At 47.3% G+C, this 27,418-nt stretch overlaps 1 protein-coding gene across 7 annotated transcripts in view; it reads left to right on the top strand.

Moving 5' to 3' along the window:
- The window catches only part of CHD3 (chromodomain helicase DNA binding protein 3), a 1,560,957-nt gene that overhangs the window by 338,958 nt on the left and 1,194,581 nt on the right, over positions 1 to 27,418 (top strand). For all 7 annotated transcript variants that reach the window (XM_085639027.1, XM_085639025.1, XM_085639026.1 and 4 more), the window contains exon 5: positions 11,909 to 12,132. In XM_085639027.1, the coding sequence (XP_085495153.1) occupies positions 11,909 to 12,132 (224 nt within the window). The remainder of the gene's footprint in view (positions 1 to 11,908; positions 12,133 to 27,418) is intronic.

Raw genomic sequence — 27,418 nt, 5'->3', positions numbered from 1 at the left:
CACTAATCTTTCCTCTTACCCTGGGCACTGTTAAAAATATGTTGAGTACACTCTTAAATGGTGTGAAGGTTCAGTTAAGTACCTTGGGATTTCCATTTCTAGGGCTATGGATACGGTTATTAAGGACAACTACAGGTTGGTGATATCTCGATTGGAGGAGCAAATCTGGAGATGTGTTTGCATTACCCCTATCTTTAGCTAGAAGCAACCGATTATGTAACCCAAATTTTGGTAACTTTTTACTAACATTCCCATCACTCCAACTCACCACTTTTTCAATACTCTTTGATCATTATTAATTACACAGGCATGGGTGGGAAAAGAGCCCCGAGTTAAGTGGAAGGTACTCACTTTGCAATATGAGCAAGAAGGGTTTAAAGTTCCGTAAAAGGAGCTGTGTTATGTATGTGCACAAGAACAATTTGCACAATATTGGTATTGCCTACCTAGATACATTCTGCATATAGCTGTTAAATAGGACAACTCAGCACCAACTCCGCTTACTGTAATAATTACTCATAAAGTTAAAACACCTAGGAAAGAGATTAACACTGTACAATGCACAGCAGTGGCGAGGCAGGAAACCTCGAATTGCCATACACACCGCATATTCCCCAGCCGCCCTACTCCTTAATTTCAATGACTAGTGAAGGTTGATCCAATAATATTAGATAAGGCTAAATGATGTACAGTGCAAGATATATTACCTGGAATTAAATTATAGAACTGAAAGAGATCCCCGGCCTGGGACCTCACGCTCCCTTAAACATCTTCATATATTATAGACTGAGCAAGGACTTGATATCAGCCTTCCCGACATTTCCTTCCGAAATCCCAACATTTCGGAGCCTATCTCCATTACTGACAGCATCAGACTGTAAGGGCTGATTACAGTGTTCAACGCAAGGAGAGGCACCTATAGCACAAACCCCCTTTACTGGAAAGATGGAATAAGACTCTGAACCCACTAATAACGGAAGCAAATTGGATGAGCTGCTGGTCCATATGGGTACAATAGTTCCAAGAAACAGATTATGTATTATTCATTTTAAGTTTCAACATCAGTTCTATCACACTTCAGCTCCTCTGTACAAACATGGACTACGGGAGACTGCGCATTGTGTGCAGTGCAAGTTGCATGGTGCGAACTTTATCCATCTACCATAGGAGTGTTGTTGGATATCATAATTCTGGTATCAAATTACTAGAATGCCTATCAACCATTATTTCACTATTGATAGGCTTATCTCCCCATATATGCTTGTTGACTCTTGTAAAAGACATACTGCTGAACGGAAGAAAATGTGTCACATTGTGCTTCTGATAGCTAAGAGGAGAGTAACTGAACTAGGGAAGAGGGAAAATTCCCATCAAGGCTCATTGGTTGGCAGACCTCATTTACTGCCAGAAACAGTTGGAGACATGATCAGAAGGCTTGCATTGACATGGAGACACAAGGACATTCAGGTACTGTTAACAGGCTACTTATTGCACGCTGAATACGGGGCAAATACGGATTCATTTAAAATAACAGAATCAGTTGCAACACTTAGTTTGACTGAAGAGTCAACCCAATGTCCTTCAATGACTCCGGAATTGGAAACAGCATATATATATAATTGTAAATAGAGCATATGCAATGTTATCTTATTACATGTCATGAATAGCCTATCCTGGGTGATGTAATGAGCATGTTATCTTTTAAGGCTCCATTACACGGTCATGATTTCATGTACTGGATAGATTATGCTATAAGAAAGCATTAAAAAAATGAATACAATTGGTATTTGCAGCTGAGACCTGCTGTCATGAGGCAAGCCATAGGCTGGTAAGGACAGCAGGATCACTCCCTGTTGGAGATTGGAGGCTAATGGACAACTTAGATCGGGGTGCAGTATCTGAAATCTACAGAACTGTCATTAACAATTTACCCGCTCTGTTTGTGACTATTAGACAAAAATCAGTGGTGTATTTGGGCGATTTTGATGAAACAGACTTGGAAAAAGCCATATCCTACCCTAGTGAGTTAGCCATCCAGTTGACTTTCTGATTGATCACACTTAAAATCCTAAACAGGATCTATTACTATAGGGTTTTATTCCATCGTATCCATGGGCCTCACAGTCGAATCTACATGTGTGAGATGTCATGCTGAGCCAATTGACGGATTTTAGAGGAACAATTTAAAATGTGGACTGAGATGGTGATACTGGGTATGAAAGGTGAACTGGTAAAGTCTTAGTATCATATATTATAACATGGGGCTGATTGTGATACGTAGATACATTGCTAGACCATGAGGCAATGATATTACTCCCTTTATGCAAACCAAGAGGAGGGTAATAGGCTAGTGTTTGAGCATAGAAGAGTAAATATATGGAGACAGGGTCTGCCCAGATCAGTGGGAAAAGATTTGGAAAAGTTGGGAAGAGGGACTACTTACTATATACCAAAATGTACATGTCTCAAAACCCCAGAATGTGACCTGATCCTGCTTTTATTGCCTAAGCATACAGATTTATGTTTTGTGGTTGTGACTCAAATGGAACTATGGAACTTCAGTCTGGTTCTATACATACATGCTTTATTTCTGTTGTTTTTGTTTCTATTGAGAACAGGCAATCATTTCATAAACTTGATGGATACTACTGAATGACTCGTTTATGGCTCACTCTGTGCTGCCATTTATAACTCTGGATTTTGTCCCTTCATGGGACATTCACTACACAGTAAAGGTTTTTCCCTTTGACTCCAAAACACTGTTTACATCTTTCATTGAGTGGTACTTGAAAATGTGCAACAGATGAGATGATGGCTAACTCGCTGAGGTCCATTACTTCAAAATTCTAAAAGGATATTTATTAGATGTCGGACTATTTTTCACTTTAAACTTTAAAAATTCATAAGTCTGGTTCTACTTATTGGATTTTTGTCAATTAGGAGTGAAATAATTTATAACAATTTACTCTGTTCTTCTAAATTGGTGAGGGGGTTTTCTCGTGTTGTGTTTTAACTTTATTACTGCTTAAGTGCTGCATACATACTTTACACATTGTCTCTAAGGTAAGCCTGATTGCTTTTGTGCCAAGCTATCAGAGGGTTAAGCACAGGTTAATTTAGTGACCTTTTTGTAGGTCAACCCCTACAAGAACTGTGGCTGTTGCTTGAGTAGGGTTTCACTCCCTCAATCAACAACCGAATTTCTCACATTAGCCCGAACAGGAATTCAAATCTTTTAACTCCAAGCAGAGTTTTGTAGGGAAGTAAACTTTTACCATAAGTGTATTTGCCAGAAAAATCAGATTGTGCTGTAATCACAAATATCCTGGCAAATGTGGCAATCTTAAGTTTACAATGAAAAACTCTGCAAAGCTCCCCTCTGGAAACCCAACTCCTACCCTCATTACCAAAGGAAAAAACGTCACTCTAGTGGGAGTCCGACTCTCAAAACCCCTGCTTTGGCTTCCTCAAAATTTCAGAAATTGTCTTCAGAATGTCATGGTGAGTCTGGCTCAGTTTTATAAGGCATGCATCATGTCAATAGACTAACACCTTTAGTCTTGCAAGATGCCTACTTTCATATTCAAATCGAGAAAGAGTACCAGCTGTAAATCTTGTTTTACCATTGGAGGCCAGCAGTATCATTACAGTACCGCCCATTCATCTTATTCTGATAGCGACTTCTAGCTGCAGATTCTTCACCTTTTAATTTGGACCCAGGCTTCAGACTGGATCCAGAAACTTTTCAACAATACCTCTGCATGCCGGTGGGTGGCGATATGTGGTTCCAACTCTGAACCTGTTCTGAACTGGAAATTACATCCTCAGCCTATATAAGCGCCACTCCTGAGCACTGAAGTCAAGTCCTTACTTTCTGTGCCACCAGACGTGTATCCTGAGCTACCTCTTATCTCTTTGAGACCCTTACCTCTTCCAAACTTTTCAGTATGCAAGGCAAATGTCAAATCCCAAAACAACAAGTTTTAAACCCTGTATGGACGATCGCAAACAAATGTCTGTGACAGATCCTTATCAGATCTGCCTGTAGTCGAGTTAGAACTTTAAGGCCTGCAGTGATTGCGCATTGATGAACCCAAAGGGCATACATGGCAAAACTTTACACTACCAATCACCGAAATACTTTGTGTTGAGACTGATCAAAGACAAAAGTTCAATCCTGGTCGCGTTCAAGATTCAGAAGCCACATGAGTCATTTCAGAGGTCAGTCTTTGTCTTGATCAAAGTTGTCAGGTAATTCAAAGAAAAAGCAAATGAAATCTAAGTGGGACTTTGGCCCTTGCTGCCACTCGTTTTCTCCTCAGAAGGTGCGAGGCAGCACCATACAGCTTGATCTCGTTCCCGAAGTCAGTTAACGTCAGAGTCTATCCTGCAACTTGTTCCTGCACAACCCGAATTTCCAGGGCCGCCCGTCACTCTGAAACAGATCAAAGTGTTCTGCGAGGCCATGCTCCAACTCTTTGGATCCTTCCTGACTCCCTAAGGCTATCCTTGGTCCCCAAAGAGCAGAGAGCGTCTCCATCTGTAATACTACCTATGGATTCGCCCTTGACGCATTGGACGCTGGAAGACCAGGTACCTATTGCACTTTTTTGACTCTGAGTCATCGCTGGCTCTAATGAACCCACACCTGTCAAGGCACCACTTTCCCCACTCGACCAGCCGCCGCCTCAATGGAGAATAAATACCCTGCATTCTGGAATGGAATACAAGTTGGGTGATGAGATTGGCCATGCAGAGAATTGATATTATGACCTACCAGAAGCTACTGGCCTTGATACCTCTCCCAAGTCGGGTTTCCTCTCACCCCTGACCCTGCCACTGAAGAGGGCTTCTTACGCTAAGGTGATCCGCAGGGCGGCAAAAGTTCTTGTCCTCCAGCTACCCACTTTTGAGGTCAACCAATGTCCTGACAGAAGTCCTCCAGCTGGGGCAAACATGCACTGAGCCCCCCTTGCCTTTCAGTAAGACACTTACGGATACCTTGTTGGGTGCATAGGCTAAACCTTGCTTTGGCCCCCAAGTCAGCTGCCAGATAGCAAGATTCCACTTCCCTGCCCTGGGTGACCCTGTGTTTTTATCTCAGCAACCCTTGCCTGAAAGCTTGGTGTTGCAGGCATCTACAAGCAGGACAACCCTAAGAATATCTACAACTACTTCTGCCACCACAGGGAGTCAAAACTGGGGAAAATATTTGGAAAGGGAGTCTTCTCATCTACCAACTTGGCTCTTAGATCATCGAATGCCAGCTGCCTCCTGGGGTGGTATTTTCACTCCCTTTGGTATCCAGTGGTTCAAACCCTTGCAGGTTTTCCTGAAGATTTCCAACTGGTCCTCACCCAGGCTATGAGGGACAATTGTGATGGGGCCAAGTTCACAAATTATTGTGGCTTGGACACCACCGATTCCATCGGGTGGGCCACTGGCACTGGTGTAGCCATTTGCCTCTGCACTTGGCTGCGGTCAACTTACTTTTCATGTGATGTCCAGTCTTCTCTTATGGACATACCTTTTGACGGGAATTGCCCGTTTGGGGACAAGGCAGATTCCACTCCAAAGCACTTCAAGGAGAGTTGATCCTTGGCTCGCTCCCTGGGCTTATCTGCCCCACCTTGCCAACGCATGAGCCCTATTGCTTCTTTTGCGGCTTTGGTAGACACATCCCATGCTATCAACCAATCCAAACTCAACGAGGTGCCCAGTGCCCGGGCAGTGAAGGTCAATGGGCTGTCCGGTCCACTGCCCCTCCTGCAGCCCCACCTGCCAAACCATTTCGGGTGTGCCCTTAGTGGAGCCTCCCAGTGAGAGAAAGGATCCGATGTTTCTTAGTGGGCCATAACACCAAACAGATAGATCCCTCAAATTATGTTGAGGGGATATGCCTAACCCTTCCTTTCCACACCACCACACCTTCCACCGGTCCCTCCAACGACTGATGGAGAACCATCTGTCCGCTTTGTAGCAGGAAGTGCAAGCCCTTTTGGCCACTGTAGCTAATGAGAGGATGACAACACCAGAAGTAGGCTGTGTTATTTCTGCTACTTTCTGATGCCAAAGGAAGGATGGAGGCTTAATCGCATTTTTGACCTGCACCCTCTCAATGCCTTACTCTGGAAGGAAAATTTCAAGATGTTCACCCTAGCCCACGTCTTGTCTGCCCTCGACACTGGAGAGTGGATGATGGCATTGGACCTGCTGAAAGCTTACTTCCATATACCTGTCCTGCAGGCTCATCGGCACTACATGCAGTTCGTGGTGGAACAGAAGCATTTTCAGTTTGCTATGCTCTCCTTTGGTCTCACCAGTGCTCCTCAGGTGTTCATGGAAGTGATGGCGGTGGTAGCAGCACACCTTCGGAGGTCGAGGGTCCCAGACTTCCCCTGCCTCGACGACTGGCTGTTGAAGGCAGGCTCACCCCCGGCAGTAGCTGACCACCTCCAGATCAGTGCGAACCTGCTGTCATCTGTGGGGGTTCACTCTCAATGTGCTGAAGGCATACCTTTCTCCTTCGCAGATGCTCCCTTTCATCAGAATCATTTGGACTGTCTGGACTTTGGTGTGGTCAACTCTGAGGGTGCTGGGACTGTAGGTCTCCTGCATTCTTCTGGTCAAGCACCCCATGTGGCATATGAGGTCCCTGCAGTGAGATCTGAAGTCTCAGTGGGCCCAACATCAAGGGACCACTCTGACCACATCCAGATCTCGGAGGAGACTGTGAAAGATCTGCTATGGTGGTTAATGGAACGCGATTGTGTCAGTTGCAGACCCCTCTCCGTACACCACCCAGAGTTGACAGTGGTGACTGATATGTGCCTTCTGGGTTGGTGCAGCTATCCAGGACAGGTGGTGATCAAAGGCCTCTGGCGGTGAGGGCCATCTACTTGGAGTTAAAAGCCTTCCTTACATCCTTCAAGGGGAGGCTAGTATGGGTGCTTATGGACAATACCAACTCCATGTGGTACTGTTACAAACGGGGGGGTGGGGTGGGATCATGGGCACAGTGCCAGGAGGCCCTCCACCTCTGGAAATGGGTGGGCCACTAGGGAATTTTACTGGTTGTTCATCGCCTGGCAGGATTGTTGAATGCTAGGGAGGGCAAGCTTAGTTGTCGGCGTCTAGCGGATCATGAGTGGCACTTACATGCAGAGGTGATGTAAGATCTCTTCCGCGAATGGGGAGAACCATGTCTCAATTTGTTCCCCACCACAGAGAATGCGCAATCTCAGCACTGCTACGAGTTGGAGTTCCTAAGAAGTCTCTCACTCAGAGACTCGTTACTCCTTGAGTGGAACTCTTGACTTCGGTATGCCTTTCCACTGATACCACTCCTGCCCCGAGTTCTCAAGAAGATCAGGATCGGCCAAGCCAAAGTCAGGATAGTGGCTACAGATTGGGCACAGAGAGTATGGTATGCAGAACTCCTAGGGATTCATTTCTGTTTTCTTATGGCACTACCATCAGGGAGGATCTGCTGTTGTAGCAACAGGACAGGTTTGAGCACCCACCTTCATGCTTGGATATTGAGCTCCACAGCTGAACACCTTCCTCTGGAGGTGGTTGATGTCATCTTGGCAGTCAGGCATCCCTCGACAAAAACTGAATGAGCCTGTCTTTGGGACATATTTGTGGCTTGGTGCGGTACTCAGCAGATAGATCGCCTCAAGCCAAAGTTATCTGACTTTTATTTTGTTTCCTTTGTCCTAGCCTGACAATGCTTTGCTCTGGGCAGAACTAAAAGGGTACTTTTTGGCTCTTTTGGCCCTTTTCCAGTTGCTGGAGCAGCCCTCATTTTCCTGAGCCTACAGTTCTAATGCGTTTTTGAAAAGTTTACAACATATGTTTATTCCCTCGTCCTTTGTCATGCCACTGTGGGACCTTAAGTTTATCCTGACATATCTGATGTGCACTCCCTTTGAGCTGCTTCATAGGTGTCCTTTGTGAAATCTCACCCAGCTTCAGGCTCTTTGTCTCAACCTACCATATGCCACCTTTCTCCCAGACAAGCTGGTTTGCGGACACTGGCTTCCTTCGGCCTAGGTTATGACGCTGTTCAACATCAATCAAAACATTTCTTTACCGGCATTATATGTTCCGCTTCTCCCCCTAAGGAGGAGGAGATACTCCACCATTTGACCCCAAGAGAGCTCCAAGCTTTTATATTGATCGTACCAAGAAACATTGAGTGAATGATCATCTATTTGATGGGTTCTCTGGAGCAGAAAAGGCAAGGTTGTGCAGAGGAAAATCATCTCACGCTGGATTATGCTTTGCATTAAGATCAGGTTTGCACTGGCTAAAAAGTAACCTCTAGAAAGACTGCTTTCTCATTCTTTCAAAGCGAAAGGTGCTACTCTAAGTTGGCATGCGGAGTCCCTGTCCTGATCATTTACCAGACTGCTATTTGGGTGTCTCTCCATACGTTCACAAAGCACTATTGTCTGGGCAGCCAGATTCTGCAAGAGGAGCATTTTGCCCACTCAGTCGTGCAGGACTTTCTGGTTTGAGTCCATTCATGTAAGTACTGCTTTGGTATATAGTCAAAAGATAAGGAACCTGTACCTGGACGTCTGTATGAGAAAAACAAGATACTTACCTTCGGTAATGCTTTCTGGTGAGACTCTATCCCCAGATTCCTCACCCACCCTCCCATCATCCCCCTTCTGTGATTGGGCTCTATCCATGAATAAGATCTCAAGTCCAGGAATCTGCACACCAGTCACAACCAATTTACTATTGGGGTTCTGCGTCTGGGGCGTATTGAGCACAACTGACAGCATGCAGGAATGGCACTTACATATGCTGCACACGTCATTTCTAGAGCAGAATGGTGCGTGGAGCCACATGGTGCCACCTGCCGGTAAACAGAGGTACTGCTTAAAAGTTGCCGGATCCAGTCTGACGCCCAGGGAATATTCAAAAGCTGAGGAATCTGCTGTTTGTAAGTGTCTCAACCAAAAAGAGCATTACCAAAGGTAGATAACTTGGTCAATCAGTCTCCTGGGCTGTTTACAATAGGGGATCTTTGTAGTGATGCCCCCTCCGACCCAATTTACCCACAGGGAGTCTCTCACCTCGGCTGCTTTTGATACAGATTTAGTCTCTGGATTTCTTTTTACACACCTACAGTTGATGTGCAACACTTCACAACTTCAGTTTTTCATATATATCAAAAGGTCCCTCCTAGTTCCATGTGACAGACTTTTTCTGCTTGACATCTCACTGAGAACGCTGTATCCTCCATTTGAGAGTGTAAACATTACAACAAATAACTTCCCACTTTGGGTTGAGGGCATCTGAGAGGCATGGTGGTGTGAGAGGCTCGCACATCCATGTACTGAATCTCATCCATCTGAAAATTAGAGCTTTGTGGCTCCACCTGGCTCTTCGTTGGTGGCAACTGTAGGGACAAAAGGACAATCTTATCTCAAGCTAAATTTTGCAAAGATGAAAAGCTTCCCAAAGGTCATCTCTTTTAGCCAGCTGATCATTTAAATAAGGGTGAGAACTGACTGAACATGCTCACCGCCTGAAGTAAACGCTCAGAGATCGTGTCCAGCCCAGGGAATAAAGTTCCACATGAATCACCTGGATCTGAACGCTCTCTTCCTGGCATGGAAGTTATTCTTTCACTTCTGCAGGGGAAGGTTGTCCAAGTCCTCACACACAGCCGTGCAGCCAGGCTCCACTTGAATAAACCATCAGAAAAAAGTTTGATTATATGTTAAATTACTTACTTGTGTATTACATTTAAGTTTTTTAAGGGGACTGTAACATGCTTCTTATGAATGCCAGATATTTTTGTGATTGCCTTCTGAGATATTTTGATTCTTGAAAATAAGGCAGCTAGGCAGCCTCATCCTGGCTGTCAACATTTACAACCCCCAACTGGTAATCTAACTTCCCATTAGGATCTCAATGTCATCATTGCCTTTGTAATGCAGCAACCATTTCCGTCTATGGTATATTCTATCTATCTATCTGTCTATCTATCTATCTATCTATCTATCTATCTATCTATCTATCTATCTATCTATCTATCTATCTATCTATCTATCTATCTATCTATCTATCTATCTATCTATCTATCTATCTATCTATCTATCTATCTATCTATCTATCTATCTATCTATCTATCCATCTACATATATATATATCTAATCCATCAATCTACATATATCTGTAGGTGGTATTTCTCTAGCCCAAACCTAGTCAAAATCGCAGCAGAGCACTGTACATGGTTAGGACAAGCATAAATTCAATGAGTAAGAGGTGAAGAAAGCAGGGTTGTAGATGGTTAATGCATTGGGATGTAGTGTTCTTTAAAGAGGTGAGTCTTAAACTCTTTCCTAAATTTGAGCAGCCTTGGTGCGGTCCTGATAGATACAGGAATATTGTTCCAGATCCTAGGTGCATAGATGGAAAAGCCTGCTGTCTTGTTTTTTCTTGTCCACACTTCTCAGTCTGTAGTCTGATACAGACTCTCACAGGTGCAGTTAAAACAGGCTGTGCAACTTTGGTTATGGGCTGCAACTTGGACATGAAAGGGCGGGATTCAAATTACCCCTAAAGAAGGTCCGTGTTCTGTCTCCCTTTTCCGTGACCCTCCCCTTTTTTGCTTCAACAGGGTGTTTGCTATGTTTGTATGCCACCGTTGCTTCCACTTATTTTTTTTATAGAGGTTTCCCCTGTACCTCCATTTTCCCCTCCAGCTGCTCACAAACTGGGCTGTTCAGTATAGTTTAAAGTGCTGTGTGGGTAAATGCAGTCAAGGGACTTATCCGCAGTGTGTCTTGGCTGAAGAAATCACTGCATACTCTTGGCGAGCCACATGATCAGAACCTGCATTAAGAATGCAGACAAGAAGATCTGTGCTTTAGGCACTAAAATGGAAGTATTGAACACTACAGCTTTATTAGGAACATGTGACTGTTTTCTGTGGGAAATATTGCAGAGATTTGCTGAAGACTTCTCTAGAGGCATAAGGACTAAGGGTGGTCAACACGGAAATGCTCGTTTCAAGCAAATACCTTTATACAAATAATATAATGGTGTCTCCAGGCATTCCTCGCCATGCTTCACACTCAGGGGATAAAGCCAAATGATATGCAGACAATACTGACTTTTCTCACATGTATGATGTGACGCACACATTGAAGATGGAAACTGTCGCCTTCAAATCAATGATGCTTGAGAGGCAGAAAGAATATCCCTGGTCCAACTGCCCTTCTGAATAACAGTATCATGGTCAGTGTTTTCATCAGCTGTACCGTAGTAGGCATTTCAACATGAGCTGCAGCAGAGGTCTAAGCCCCATCAGAGAAAACAGTCCTGCCGCAAAGATCATCAGCTTCAGCATGGAAGACCTCAGAAATACTGAGGCAATGACCTTTGTATGTCACTTTCACTGTTACCCACTCTAATAGGAGACAATGTTCAATTACTTAGAGCAGTAAAAATTAGTAAACAATAATGGGTATTATATTTTGTGAGCAGTGGCTAAACTCTGAAGTCCACAACTTTGTCTCCCAACAACATTTTCTACAAGCTCCAAGCAATTCAATTTAGATAGCTATTAGAGGAGATATGCTGATTGTCCTGAATACGTCTTTGAGCTAAAACCAAAATGTCCAGGAACCAGGGTTGAAACAGTTTCTATTTCTTTCTCTGTTGAAATTGGGTACATTAACCTGAATTGAATGAGAGATTTAATACTTTACGTTTGGTCTCTACAAACTCTTTATTTTCCTTCTAATTTTGAAATGTATTTGGCTTTTATTGTTTAAATTGTATTTTATTTGCATTGTTTTAACTTTAGAGATGACAGACTGATAATAATTCATTGTTAGTGTATTACGTATCTATTAGATACATGTTGTTTTTATGCCAACAGGCCGCTAATTGCCAAAAAGAACCCAAAAATCCCAATGTCCAAAATGATGACCATCCTGGGCGCCAAGTGGAGAGAATTCAGTGCCAACAATCCTTTGAAAGGCTCTGCGGCTGCAGTTGCTGCAGCTGTAGCTGAACAGGTTGAGGCCACAGTGGCATCAATCACCATCGCGGCAGAGTCTCAACCAGCTCCCATCCGCAAAGCCAAAACCAAAGAAGGAAAAGGTGAGTCCTGGCACCTGTGGTACAAAGCAAGAGCAGAACTAATGCTTTAGATGATTTCTCTACTGTTCCTTTTGCTGGGGTTGATTGCTAGTGACCAAAATAACATTCAATGAATGAATGAAGGAATTAATGAAAGTTCATCTTTCCTTACTTGCCAAGTGGTTGGAATGCTTGCAATAAAGGGAGGACTGGAAAAAACTGTTTGCAAAAGATGACATCTCTTTAAAGATAAAGATCTTTCAAAGGCATATAGCATGAACATCCCTTCCTAGTGCATCACCCTCACCTACCACACATGTATAACCTCCAGTGCTAAATTTCTGTCTCTTAATCATGTGAAGGACAGGCTTCTCCTAATATGTCACATGCTGTAGGCTGGGTCTCTCTCGCTTTGCTTCTCCCCATCATGGAAGTGTCATTTTCAGTTTACACAAATCAGATGGGCTGGAAAAAAACAATGCAACAACCATTCCTCCAACCCATCCTCTTGCCCATCAAGAATTCTTAGAGAGCAAGACTTATTTTCACTAGTGATCCCTACAAGAGGATCCTGTCAAAAGAAATGAATCTTTCCAGGTGTAAAGTATGACTGTTTTGGGAAGTAGTTGGCTTCTTAAATGACCGTTCTCTCTTTTTTTCTCTGTGGAGTTGCTTCCTATCTGGTTGTGTCTCGCCTCTTTTACGTAAAAGTTATTTTGGGACACCAAGTTGAAAGTATTCTAGAAACTGGTTTTAAAGGTGGAAATTTTTGAAAATCATAAAATTGGCCCTAAGATCGGCTATACTTATTCCCATTGGTATCACTTCATGTGCAATTGGTTATATCAGAATATTTCTTTAAAAAAATAGCTATGTATGTGTAGCATGCATTTTTGTAATTTGTACATGCCCATCATACTCCTGCCATAAAGTGTTGGACTCAGATGTTTGAAACTAGTTTTTCACAAAGAAGGTTTGAGTCACAGGACCTGTTGTACTTCTTACCTTGGTTCACAGTAAACCAGTAAATGCTCCACCTCATATTGCCATCACATTGGAATGCCTGCTGTGGTACCAACTTATTACTCCTTGAATTTTCAGGGCCAGCCCTTCAACATTCAAACTCTCAGACTTTGAGAACAACATTGCACCTCCAGGGCCTGCCCAGAGCATTTTTTCACAACACAGCCTTGAAAAGGTTGACCAAAAAGTGGCCCTCAACCGAGGCAGTACACTGCTCCTGTGAGAGTCATGCATCAAGCTCCTAGTCAATCCAAAATTGGCACTGACCTTTGGGTCCAGTACTGACAGAAGGTTCATACCAGCCTTGAGCACCCTCCTCAACACCGAGCAAGCCAGCACTCAAGGGCGTCGATCTGCACTGAGCGTACACCTTCAGAGCTGCGGTGGACACTGAAAGCAAACTCACGGATGGTCTAGAATTCAGTAAAAGAGGAATCCTTGACACCAAGGTCAGACACCACAGAAGCACCTGTCGAGCTATTCCGAGGTACTCTCCACCTCCAACGCCCTTACACTTTCAGAGCCTCCACACAGGAATTTGTGCACTTCCTGTCATATAGTTGCAATCCATACTATCTGCTGGACCCATATGATGAGCTCTTAGCCCATGGGGATGAAGACGACTTCTAGGAGGACTACCACATTGATCCTCCCCATGATCCAAAGTTAGAGCCCTCTCCTTTAAATGCCCTTCTTCCTGTCATCTACCACTGGCAAGCATCACAATGCACAATTGCATGTGAAGTAGGATGAGGACGAATTCCTACTGATAACCACACAGACAGAACTGTGCAATACTTCCGTATGCCGCGAGGCATGCTGAGGTCATTCTAAATAGCAGGAAACATCCTGCAGACATTTACATGGTGGAGGCCCTGGCTACTTCTAATCCAGCTCCTACTTTGTCATCTCCTGCGGGAAAAGAATTTCACTTGTTAACACATTTTGACAGCGATTATCACAGACAAGTAGATATTAGATCTGGTATGTTATGGACATACTGGACATCGCTAATGGGGCATTTGAGCCTATCCCCAAATTCAAGAATCTAGTCCAGTTTTTTCTTATACAGAATAAGTGAGGACGGTGATGTCTCCCATTTTGGCAATTAAGTTGCCGAATAAATGTATCCAAGCAATCGTTCAGAATAGTTATGCAACAAGAAGTACATCTGATAGAGACGTCTAGCCCCAGATTCCTTACCTTTGAATTATCCCCAAGCGCCAGACTGGATTCGGAAACTTTTCTACAGCAGTATCTCTGTGCCTCGGTAGAGGATGTTGAGCAACTCCATAAGGACAATGGCTGTGACGTCAGCAGAGTCCATATAAGCCCTCCTTTGACTTGCAGATGTCAGTTTCTTTCTTTCTGTGCTTCCACATGGATCCGGAATGCGGTACCTCCGGCCATTTTTGGCCTGCCTCATTGCTGTCGACGAAACTGTGTGCTTTGTTCTGGATATCTTCGGGGTCCTGTGAGCTACGATGTTGACCCTGCACCCTCATCATATTTGCTTGTGGTGTCTGGGTACGCATCCTGACTCCAAACGATGCAGCTCATGTCTTCAGCTTCGGTTGTCAGCATTGCAGGAGCGCTGCATGATGTGGTTAGTGGCGTGATTTTCAATGGCCCCTCGTCAGTCGCGGTCCTCTTCTGCCTCTGAGGTCCACTTATGGGCCAGCTCCTGGAGTCCTTTGCCCTTGCTGTCGTCTGGTAAGTCACGTCGTACGCAGTCGGAGCCGCGGCCTTCTTCTGATTCTAGAGTCAGAGTGAGACTCTGTGACACGCCTTACAGTGTTTCCTGGCGCGGAGGCAACTCTGGCTCAGATGAGGGAATACTATCTCTCCTTCCATGCCATTTTTGATTCTCAGCCTCCCTCTGGTGCGCAACTTGGCCCCAAGGAGGTCAGTGAGGCCTTGACTGACTCCAAACCGGCGGGACCTCCCTCAGTGTCAGTGGGGCCTTCCGAATCTGTGATCGACACCTTATCAGCTACGGTAAACAACCCTTTGGGGTTCCAACCTGGGATACCTGTGTTGGATCTGCTGGCGCCACCTTCAGCACTGTTCTCTTCTGGATCTGATTGCCTTCAGTCATACTCTGGAGTTCATAGAGAAACCTCCAACTACTCCACCCAGGGGAGCCCAACCCTCTAGTCTTCACTTATTGCTCAAAGAAGCAAACATTATGCTCTCAAAAGGAGCTATTGAGGAAGTTCCAACTCTGCAAAGAGGTCAAGGTTTCTATTCCGGTTATTTCTTGATTATAAAGAAATCAGGGGAATGGAGACTGATTTTGGATCTCAGAAAGTTAAACAAGTTCCTGAGGAAACAAACTTTCTGGATGGTACTCTGTCCAGGATCTTACGTCGTCCCAGCAATGGAGACTTCATGACCTCCTTCGATTTGGAAGACACATACTTCCACATCCCCATTCATCAGAAGCATAGAAAAAAACAGATTCACTGTGGCTGGTGCCCGCTACCAATCCAAAGTTCTTCCTTTCGGCCTCAAGTCAGCACCCAGGGATATTTACAAAGTGCCTGGTGCCGGTGGCTGCAGCCCTGCGTTTTCAAGGTCACCAAGTATTCCCCTACTTGGTCATCTGGCTGCTAAAGGCACCTACAACAAAGCAAGCAACCAGGACCACAAACGCTTGTCTTAGGCTGTTCAGGAAGCTGGGGTTGACAGTCAACATCACAAAGTCTTCATTTATTCCCAATCAAATAGTACCATTCCTGGGAGCCAGATTGGACACAATTCAATGCAAGGCATTCTTGTCAGAAGAACGTCAAACCCATCTATAACAATTGGCTATGGCCATCTCAAGAAAAAAGTCAGTTTCAGTAAGGAAATACAAGTCGCTACTAGGGATGTGCTCATCAGCGATAGACCTGGTTCCCTTGGCCAGACTCAAAATGCGACCTCTGCAGGAAGAATTGCAAAAGCAATTACTTCAAATGTCAGGATCTTTCGAAGACATCATTCAGATTACTCAGGCCATGAAGATAGCAATGCAATGGTAGTACCACACCCCAAACCTTTCAAAAGGACTTACTTTCTTGTAAAGCATACCAGACTACATCCTGACAACAGATGCCTCAATGGAAGGCTGTGGAGGTCATTTGGAGGACCTTCAAATTCAAGGCATATGGTCCAATTCTCAAAAACAAAGTCATATCAACAGCCTGGAGTTGAAGGCCATGTTCCTCTCTTTACAGACCTTCCTGCTGAGAATAGCAGGTGCTAATGTACAGCTCCGTATGGACAACCCGACCAGTATGTTCTACATAAACAAACAGGGAGGGACAAAATCTCTCACTCTTTCTATGGAAGCGCAAGAACTGTAGAGCTGGGGCACAGAGCATGGGATTTCTCTCAGGGCTGAGCATGTTCCAGGTTTACACAACACGTTTACAGATGCTCTCAGCAGACCTACAGACAATTGCCATGAATGGGAACTCAACCAATTCCAGCTGGATGAAGTATTTGCTCTATGGGGAAAGCCAGCTCTGAACCTGTTTGCCACGAACATCAACGCCAAATGCCGGTCCTATGCCAGCAGGTTCCCCCTCCTGGGATCTCAGGGCGATGCCTTTTCGAAGCTGTGGTCAGGGATATATGCCTACGCCTTTCCCCCCCATCCCCTTGATTCCCAGGATACTGACCAAAATGAAGCAGGAAGGATGTAGCCTGATTCCCATAGCGCCCAGGCAACATTGTATTCCTGGAACTTCTTCACCTCTCAGAAGCCAGGCTCATCTGTCTGCCGCTGTTTCCGCCTCTCCTGTCAAGGGACAACGGTCAAGGGCGCCATCTGAATCCAGAGTCAGTACACTTACACGCTTGGCTCCTGAATTCTTGGAATTTAGAGACATGAACATTTCACAAGAGTGTAGAAATATCCTCTCAAAATCTAGGGCGGAGGGCACCAACAAGATGTACAAACTAAAATGGAAAAGGTTCTGTTTTTGGTGCCAATGAAATGGTCTGCAGCCATTTCAAGTATACCCGCAACAGATTTTACCATATCTTCTTTACTTGGCAAAATTGGGTTTACCTTTTGCTTCGGTTAAGGTGCATCTGGCTTCCATCTCACGCTACAGAAGAGCTTCCAGTGCCACTTCTCTTTGTGCCTCAAGCCTCATCAAACAATTCATGAAGGAGCTGTTCCATACTTTCCCTTCAGTGCGAGCACCTCCACCGTAATGCAACCGCAACGTGGTCCTTGCACAACTCATGAAAAGACATTTCGAACCCATTCATAAAGCTGATTTGAAATTCCAACCTTGGAAAGTCGCTCTTCTGCTGGCCCTCACCTCAGCTAGAAGGGTGAGCAAAATCCAGGCCTTCACCACTAAGAAACCCTTTCTAAATATTTAAGGAGGATGCTGTGATTCTAAGGAGTAATGAGCCTGCTATACTCTGGTTGTTTTTTCCACAACCATCAATGCCTGCAGAGCAGACACTACATACGCTGGATGTCAAACGCTGCCTCAAGTTCTGTCTTCAAAAGCCACTACCGCAAGATGGATATTGGCTGCGATACAGTTCTGTCATGTCAAATCCAACAAACTACCAGAGCGGTTGCTACGTCAGCGGCCCTTTTCGTGTGAGTGAAATTGGAAAAGATCTGTGGCGCTGCAAGCGGGAGGACCATTCATACCTTCATGCAGCACTACTGTCTGGAATCTGCACTGGATGCAGATGCAGCGCTAGGCCAGGTGGTGCTTCACCATCTCTTCCATTAAGGTAAGCCTCATCAAGTGGGAGGTAGCGGGAGGGAAGTTAGGGAGGGTGTGGGGTGGAGAGTGGGTTGGGGCAGAGGTTGGTGGGATGGCTCTTGGGAGGAAGGGGGGGCAAAAAATGATAAAAAAAGTAATATTGTGGAAGAAGAAGGAGCATCACATAATGATTGAGCACGGAGAAAGGAAGGGGAAGTTTGAGGAAAGGGGTAGCACGGTGAAGGAAAAGACACAGATTGTGAAGGGTCCTGAGCGAATCTGGTGGGAAAGCCTCTACTTTGGGAAAGGGTAAGGTGAATATATGTACTATTAATGTGGGAGGCCTAAATGACAGGGTTAAACGAGCTAGGGTTGCTGTGGCTCTGTAAATGCAAGGGTCCGACATAATCTGTCAGCAGGAAACACATGTCCCATGGGGAAAACGGGATATCTTGGTGATCAGCGGCTACACCCTGGCTGCATGCTCTACCCAAACTTCTAATATAAGAGGGGTTGCTATACATGCTAAGAATGGTATGGGGCTCGTCTTTAGGATAAAGGAGGATAAATGAGGCAGATGGGTGACTGTGTCATTACCGATGGGGATGACAATTTGCAGTATCTATGGCTCGAACCAGGATGAACCAAAACATTTTAATGATCTAGACTTTAGTTGGCAACCTGGCCAGAACCATTAGTTATCTGTTGGGATCTGAAAATTAATCTTGATGTGGGCTGGGATCCAAGATCAGAATATAAAGGTAGGAAGCCATTGGTATATAAAGCTTTGGAGACATTAAAGACAATTTTTGGCTTGATGGACATATGGGGTGTGAAGCACCCTTTGGATCCAGGCTACACGTATTTCTCATATCCTCATAGTAAATATGTCAGGCTAGATTCTTTTTTTGTATCATCATTAATGGGTAATGATGTTGAAATTAAGAAATTACCTAAACTCCTATCTGATCACAACTCATTCATTTTGGAATGTGTAACACAGCAGGGTGTATGAGCTCAGTCCAAGTGGACGTTTGATCGAAAACCGCTCTACAATGCTTCCTTTATGCAACACATGCGGCAATGGATTAAGCAATATTTTGATGTAAACCGCTATAGTACTTCTCAAAGTATGGTCTGGGATAGTTTTAAGGCGGGTATGCGGAGGGAAGTTATCAGTTTTGTTGGGAAGGATAGGCGATTGGAGAAAGTGGAAATAGAGGGTCTGATTAGCAGATTAATGGCTCTAAAAAAGGACGATACCTTAGCGATCAGTCAAACACAACATGTGGCCGCAACATCCCTGCAGCAAGGAATTGCAATGATTAAAGCTGAAATCAGTAGCTATTATAATAGGAGGTGTGCATCAGCGTACCAGGCACATAAAGAAGATAGCTATGAGTACGGAGAATCTGTGGGTAAACTTCTGGCACTCCGTACCAAACAGAAGGCAGCGAGGAATAACATTTCGGGAATTAAAGGGCAGGATGGGCTGTATGTTACAGGATTGAAAGTTATTATTAAAGTACTGAAATGCTTTTATCAGGATTTATATCGGCTAGGGGATTCATATCCCTCCTCCCCTAATTAGATAGAGAGTATGGGGAATCTTCAAGGGATTGACGATGAGACGTGACAAGAGTTAGAGGCAGAGATCACACTGGGGGAGGTGATAAACGCCTCTGGAAAGGCAGCCGGTCCGGATCATATACCCTTAGAAGTATATAAGCTATTTCAGGTGGAACTTGCACCATTACTTTTAAATCTGTTTATTGGGGTACAATTAAGTGGCACGCCACCGGCCTCATGGCAAGGGACGGATATTGTTTTTTTTTTTTTTTTTTTGAAACCGTTTATTGCAATCTCAAGAATATACAAGTATGGGCCTACAACCTTCCGGCTGGCCGCTAGAATGACAGGAGCATATGACATACATACAAAAAACACTGGGCGGTGCAGAGAAGCAAAATCAGGAGGTATCAGCGTCGTGGGCCACATCACTCTGACCCCACAATACGGTTTCATTTTATACACACAACACAAAAACCACACCCGCTAGGCAACCCGCAATCGAAAGTAACAGCACGTGCTCCCCGGATGGGGGACCCCAGCCAGCAACAGGAGTCTAAAGAGGGGAAAGGGAACAGATCGAGGACTGGGGGAACTCCGTGCTCGGGGCTATGGAAAGGAGTCAACTAAGGGGACGGGGCTGGTGAGGCCGCAGGCAGCAATGGTGGCGCGCAGATACCCCCGCGGTAGGTGTTCCAGGGGCCCCACACTTTCACCCATGCCCCAGGCTTACCCCTCGCCACATACACCACCTTTTCTCGGAACATGCACCAATCCATATGTTCTTTCCAGGCCGACACCGTCGGGGGCCTCTGGGATCCCCACAGTTGAGCAATGTCACGCTTAGCTATCATATATCCCAGAGTCACCCATCGCGTCTGCGGAACCGAGTAGTCAGTTGGTTCCCACACATTCAGCAGGCATCTCCTCGCTTCAGGCAGCAACGCGACATGCGTAACCACTCGCAGAACCTCATGCACACCACGCCAGAATCGCTCCACCTTCGGGCATTCCCACAAAATATGCAAAAAAGTCGCCAAAGCACCACACCCACGCTTACACAACCCATCCTCAGCATAGCCCATACGCAGAAGCCTTGGCCCCGTCATGTAAACCCGATGGAGTATCTTAAGCTGGACGAAGCGAAGGCGAGCCGGTATGGCCACCTCCTTCGGAGAGGCCACCGCGGAAGTCCAGTCTTCGTCGTCCAACTCCAGCCCGTCGGCAATCCAAGCCTCGCGGAGGCCAGTCAGCAAGCCCGAGCGATCATTAATCAATTTTTTGTAAATGAGGGAGATCGTGCTGTCCGGAACGTGGCCATCCAGCACTCTATCCTCCAGGGGGGAAGACTCCGGGATGGAGGCGACGTCTGGGAAGACTGAGCCCAGCGCGTGACGGACCTGCAAGTACCGAAAGTATTCACTGCCCTGCAGCTGAAACTCCGTCTGCAGCGTCTCGAATGTTTTAAATCCCCCCCTCGTCCAGAGGTCCCCCACTTTACTGATGCCGATCGTGTCCCACTTCTCGAAGCCCTTCGAGGTCCACAGGGAGCCCAATCTCTCAGACGCGTACAACGGGGATGCCCGGGTCAAACGGTCCTTCCACCCCATAGCTGCGTTAGCCGCGTGCCATACTCGTACCATGACACGCGTAGGTCCCGTCAGGCGGGGTCCGGGCACGCCAGAATAGAGCGCTCGATTATAGTCGCCACCAGGCAGGAGCATCTTGTCCATTTCAAATGCCGGGTTTAAGGCGGGCCCGTAAAGGCCATGATTAATTGCAGCTAGCTGGGAGGCCCAGTAATACCGTTTAATATCCGGGAGTGCAATCCCCCCGTCGTACCATGGGAGCGTCAACTTCGTCAGGGCAATACGCGGCCTCCCGTCCCAGAACAGGCGGCGCTGTAGACTCTCCACCTCACGGAAGTAGCGCGCCGGGACTAAATCCATAGTATTCTGGAGAGCGTACAGGAAGCGTGGCAACGACATCATCTTAAACAATGCCGCCCGGCCGAGCGGCGAAAGCGGCAGGCGCCGCCAGCGCGCGACGTCCTCCTTCAAGCGCTGGAGGGGGGGAAGCAAATTCCGCTCGTAGCGGGCCTCCGGGTCCAGAGTAATGTAAACCCCCAGGTACCGAAACCCCTGCGAGGCAATCTGGATCGGACAGTCCCGCGGGAGGACGGGAGCCTCCCCGGAAAGCACATACACACATGATTTAGCCCAGTTGATGACAAGGCCTGAGTTGCGGCCGAATGAGCGCAAAACATCAACCAGGACAATCAGTGATTTACGCGGGGAGGCTAGGTACAAAAGGATATCGTCAGCGTATAGGGACACGCGGTCCTCATACTCGGGGGTCCAACGGAGACCACGGATGGAAGGGTGCCACCGCAGCCACTCCGCCAGGGGTTCCAAGGCCAGCGCGAACAGGAGCGGCGACAAGGGACAGCCCTGTCGCGTGCCCCGTCCCAGCTCGAATGGGACCGATACTCTTCCATTCACCACCACCTGCGCCAATGGGCCCGAATACAACAATTTGACCCAGCTGATGAACCCCGGGCCAAATCCAAACTTCGCCAGCATAGCCCAGATGTATGGCCACTCGAGCGTGTCAAACGCCATGGTGGCGTCTAAGGACGCCAATATGGCCGGCTCCCGCACAAACGGGACACGCGCGAGCACCCCGTGCAAACGCCGCAGATTAAGGGCCGTGTTGCGATGGGGAATAAAGCCGGACTGGTCTTGGTGGACCAAATCGCCCACCACGCCGACCAGCCGGTTGGCTAGCACCTTGGCAAGGATTTTGGGCTCCACATTCAAGAGCGAGATAGGCCGGTAGGATGTAACCCGGTCTCGAGGTCTCCCCTCCTTGTGGATCACCACGATTGTAGCCAGACGTTGGTCCAGCGGGAGGGAGCCCAGCGAGTGGGCTGCCAGGAACATCGCACGGAGGTGGGGTGCCAGTACATCCGGTCGCAGCTTATACAACTCGATAGGGATGCCGTTCGGGCCCATGGCCTTGCCGGATGCGACCGAGCATATGGCGAGGGCAATTTCGTCGGAGGTAGGAGCGGCATCTAACGACACCCTGTCCTCCACCGAAAGGGAAGGCAGCGCGATATCCCTAAGCAGGGCATGAGAATCCCCCTCCGAGCAGGGAGACACAGGGGAATACACCTCGCGGAAATAATCCGCGAAACAAGAGACAATGTCTTCTGGCTCGGTGACACGCACACCATCCATCCTCTCAATCAGCGGGACCACACGACTCGCTCTCTCCTTTTTATCCAACCATGCAAGCAGTTTACCAGCCTTATCACCCACATCATACAGTCGCCCCTGTTGCTCTCTATAGAGGCCCCTGGCCGCCTCCGTGACGAGGGCCCTATAGGCCGCCTGCTTAAGCTGTAGGACATGTAGTGCAGCATCCGTCACCCCACCCTCTAGATCACCCTCCAATTCAGCGATTTCGGCCTCCACCCGGGTCACCTCCTCCTGCTCGCGCCTCCGGGCATGGGAAATAAAGGAGAGGGCCTCCCCTCTAAGAACTGTTTTGAAAGCTTCCCACAGGGAGATAGCCGAAGGGACGGACCCCACATTCTCATCGAAATACCGCTGCAAGGATTTAATCAAATCAGCGCGGATAGTGGGGTCGCGCAGATACCAGGCATTGATCGGAGCTACCCTGCCCTCCCCCCTCGGGAAGACATCAACGTGCAACAGGAGCGGGGAGTGATCTGAAATACCCCGCGCCAAATGGCGCACCTCTCCTACCCTCCCAACATAGGCCGCGGGGACAAGGACATAGTCAAGCCGTGAGAGGCTACCATGGGCACCCGAGTGGAAAGTGTACTGCAGCTGCGTGGGATGTTTTAAGCGCCAGCAGTCCACCAATCCCAGTGTATCTAAGAAGCCGGACAGCCACGCCTGCGCCCGGGGGAGGTCCCTAGGGGGGTGGCGGTCCACGGTCCCAGAAACCACCGCATTGAAGTCCCCCCCAACCACCAGAAGCCCCCCCGGAAGGTCAAGGAGGAGGCGCCCTAAGTCTGCAAAAGTCGTAGACTGTAACCCCGGTGGGACATACACTGATACAAAGACAACTACTTTACCCTCCATTCTCCCCACTAAGACAGTGTAGCGTCCCCTCTCATCATGGCGCACCTCGTCTATTTCCAACGGGAGCGAGTTCTTCACCATGATGCCCACCCCCCGTGAGCCCGACGTGAAGCCCGAGTGGGCCACCAAGCGAAAGCCACGTCGATTCATAGCACAAAAGGAATTACCAATAAGGTGTGTCTCCTGCAGAAAGACCACATCTGGCGAAAGTCGTTTCAAGTACTGCAGGACCACACCTCGCTTAATCCTATCCCCCAGTCCGTTAACGTTCCAGGACAATAAAGTCAGGTCCCTACCCCCCATCACATACAGAAGCCATCATTCGTCCCCCGGAGAGCACCTTGAAAACACCAATACAATAAAGGGTTTGCCTTGCGGTAAAAACGAACAACACCCCACCCCAACCCACCCATCCCAACAGAACTCCCCCCTCCCTGCACCCCTGCATGAGCCCAAACAGCCCCCCCAAAGTGCAGTGTGCCTGTCGCCCCATGAATGATTAAACTAACTAGTCCCCCAGAGGAGGAGGGAGAGCCCCCAAGAGACCCCGGACCACCTCCACAGGAGGGAGACTTAACGAACAGTCAAAAATGACGACAATGTTGTCCAGAGCGAGGCCTACTATTAATCCCTCAGTCCTGATCCGGCGAGCCCTCCCCTCCAACCGCGCCCCCCCCACCCCCCCGGCCCCGATCCCCGGGCAAGGAGTCCAACCAGTCCCCGGCCGCCTCGGGACGATCAAAAAAGTGCGTACGGCCATCCACCTCCACCCGCAACTTAGCTGGAAAAAGCATCGCATACTTGAGGTTCAAGTCCCGTAGACGACGTTTGACTCCGAGAAAGCTCAGTCTCTGCTTCTGGACCGCTGGGGTGAAATCAGGATAGAAGTTTACATCCATATTATCAAGTCTGACCGGTCCTTGTTGCCTAGAAGTCTGAAGGATAGCGTCTCTGTCCCGAAAGTTGAAAATCCGGGCAATGAGAGGCCTCGGAGGGGCTCCGGCCTTAGGTCTTCCTCCGGGAACCCTGTGGGCACGTTCCACCGCAAAGAATTTACTCAGCCCCCGGGGCTGGAGATGGGTGAGAATCAGGTCCTCCACAAACAGGTCCGCCGCCGCCTCCTCACGTCCCTCCGGCACCCCGACAATGCGGACATTGTTCCTCCGGGCCCGACCCTCGGAATCCTCCAGTCGACGATCCATCAGGGCGCTCGCCTGGCCAAGCCGGCGCACTTCCTTTTGGAGGGCCGCCACGTCCGCTGTAAGGCCCGAGGTGGTGTGGGCCAAGGAATCGACCCGGTCATTGGTCTTGGATAAATCAGCCCTCACCAGGCCAACATCCACGTGGACCGAGTCGATCTTTTGCGCCAGTGTGTCAAAGCGCTGGTCCACCGAGGCCTTCATCTCGGCGATAGCGCCCATGACATCTCGCAGGGTCAGATCCGCGGGCAGCGCAGGAGCATCAGTCGGGTCCTCAGGGGACCTACGCGGCACCTCGGGAGATCCCTTCTGGAGGGTGTAACGGTCCATGCTGTTGGACTGATGGGCTGCTCCACGGCGGGTCGATTTCACCTTTGCCCGGTCGCCATCTTGCTTTGTGGACATGGTTTTCAGTCCCCAAGTCGTGCCAATCACCTCGGAAAAGGCCGATAAACCAGTTCACGGGCTCCGGGGGGGGGCAATCACAAGTCCGCAGGACGGATCACAGCCGGCGGGCCAGCAGGGCAACCCAACGAGGCCACACCACCGCACACCGCCCCGCAACCCAACCTCGCCTATACAGCAAGGAGGGTGCAAAAGCGAAAGTGAAAGTGCGGAGTACGCGAGTCGCCCAGCCCTGCCCGCCGCTGTTGATCACTTTGTCTCCGGATCGCCCCGTAACTCCAATCCGGGGGGCCGGCGTGGAGAAGGCCGCAAACCTCAATCGGTGCTCCCGCCGGTGTCCGAGGTCCAATTTGGAAGCGGAAAACGGGTGACACCTCAGCTCGGGCTCACCAACACAGTCCCCTCATCTAGGACAGGATATTTTCAGGATTTATGTAGGAGGTCACGGAGGTCCTCGGGAGCCTCGCACCTACGCGGCCATCTTGGTTGCGCGCTAGCACGGATATTGTTATCTTTAAAAAAATATATATTAAAAAAAAGATACGCTACCAGACAGTCCGGCCTCGTATCGGCTGATTTCACGCATCAATACCGATGTTAAGCTTTACTCTAAAATCTATGCGTCTCGGCTGAGTAGGATTATAGCTCGGATTGTCTTCCCCCTGGCAACATGGCTTTATTCCGGGGAGGGGAACCACTGATCATATTAGGCGAACTATTGCCTTATTTGATGCAACAGAAGTACTAGGGGAGAAGTTGGCCTTGATTCACCTAGATGCAGAAAAGGCCTTTGATCGTGTGGCCTGGCAGTATCTATGGGGGATTTTGGAATGTAAGGGGTTTGGTCCGGGTTTTATCACGACAATACGAGCTATGTATTCGAGACCCTATGCTAGGCTACAGATCATGGGCCAAGAGTCAGGCTGTATTGAGGTTGCCAGGGGAACAAGGCAGGGCTGTCCCTGCCCCCCCAATTTTGTTAGCCTTATATATAGATCGGTTTATTCAGCAATTACTCCAAAACCATAAAGCCAGTATCCATCAATGATTTTGACACCAAAGTATTGGCATATGCGGATGATATCCCTATTGCGACTTCAGATCCTGAGATAGCAGTTATAGAAATAGAGGAGCTGGCCGAGCAATATGGTAAGACCTCAGGATACCTCCTAAACGCAGATCATTTGCATTTTCTAATAGTCTCTGTACGGATAATCGTAGGTCAGATGTAGCAGTGTCTCTTGCGGTTAGAGTCTCCAGCAGGGTTCATGAAGAGTGGCCAATAATTCTTTGCCCCATGATTAATAAGATCAGTACAGACTTAAAGCATCTGGATAAGCTCATCTTACGATAATTGGCAGATGTAACATCTTAAAGATGATGATTTTCCCTAAGGCTTTGAATATTTTCCTCTCCATTCCCCTGGAAATTGAAGGACATTTGTTAAGAAAAACTGGATTCTCTCTTTATTGGTTTTATTTGGAGGTATGAGAAAATTCGTCAATCTTTAAGGCTTCTAACCCTGCCACAAGATTGTGGAGGATGGGCAGTTCCAAATATGCTTTGCTACTATTATGCTACTTTTTTTTACAACAAATGTCGCAATTGTTCATAGTGGGGAATGCAGGTATTAATGTCAGGGACCAGTAGTATGATACACCTATCCCCTCCATTTATGAGTTGGTTATGGGTAGATCAGCTCGCGGAGTGCTTCCTAGACAACTTAAAGCTAGTTATTACAAGAAAACACGATTTAAGTGTGTGATTGCAGTATGGAAAGTGTGGTCTAAATTGGTGAAAACTATGAAGATACCTATATATAATAGATATTCACCGTTGTGGCAGTCTTACCTGTTTCCTGCAGTGACTTATGATGCCGTGAGTAAACAATGGGAACAAAAGGGTATAATCAGAATCGGGGATTTATATAGGGCCAATCAAATCCGATCATTTCGGGATCTTCAGGAGGGGTATGGTGTAATGACGGGATCATATTTTAAATATATTCAGATTATTAGCTATCTCTCCCAAGCTCGGCATAAGCAGCTCTCCTTAAATAAAATTCCACTATTGGAAGTAGTTATGAGTTCTGGCTCTAGGATTAAACACATCTATAAAATTTTATTGGATGCAGTTCCTGTTGACCTAGAGCAGGTTGAAGTCAATTGGACTCGGAAGCTGGGTGATGGGGATGTAGATTTGTATAGGTCAATTGCATTAGGATCAGCCATTTTTCTAGCCGCTAATCTAAAAGCTCAACACTATCAAATGA

The sequence above is a fragment of the Triturus cristatus genome, chromosome 12 (assembly GCF_964204655.1).
Source record: "Triturus cristatus chromosome 12, aTriCri1.1, whole genome shotgun sequence".
Classification (NCBI taxonomy): Eukaryota; Metazoa; Chordata; class Amphibia; order Caudata; family Salamandridae; genus Triturus; species Triturus cristatus.
The sequence above is the reverse complement of the archived record's forward strand: the minus strand, read 5'-3'. Positions and strand labels throughout refer to the sequence as shown.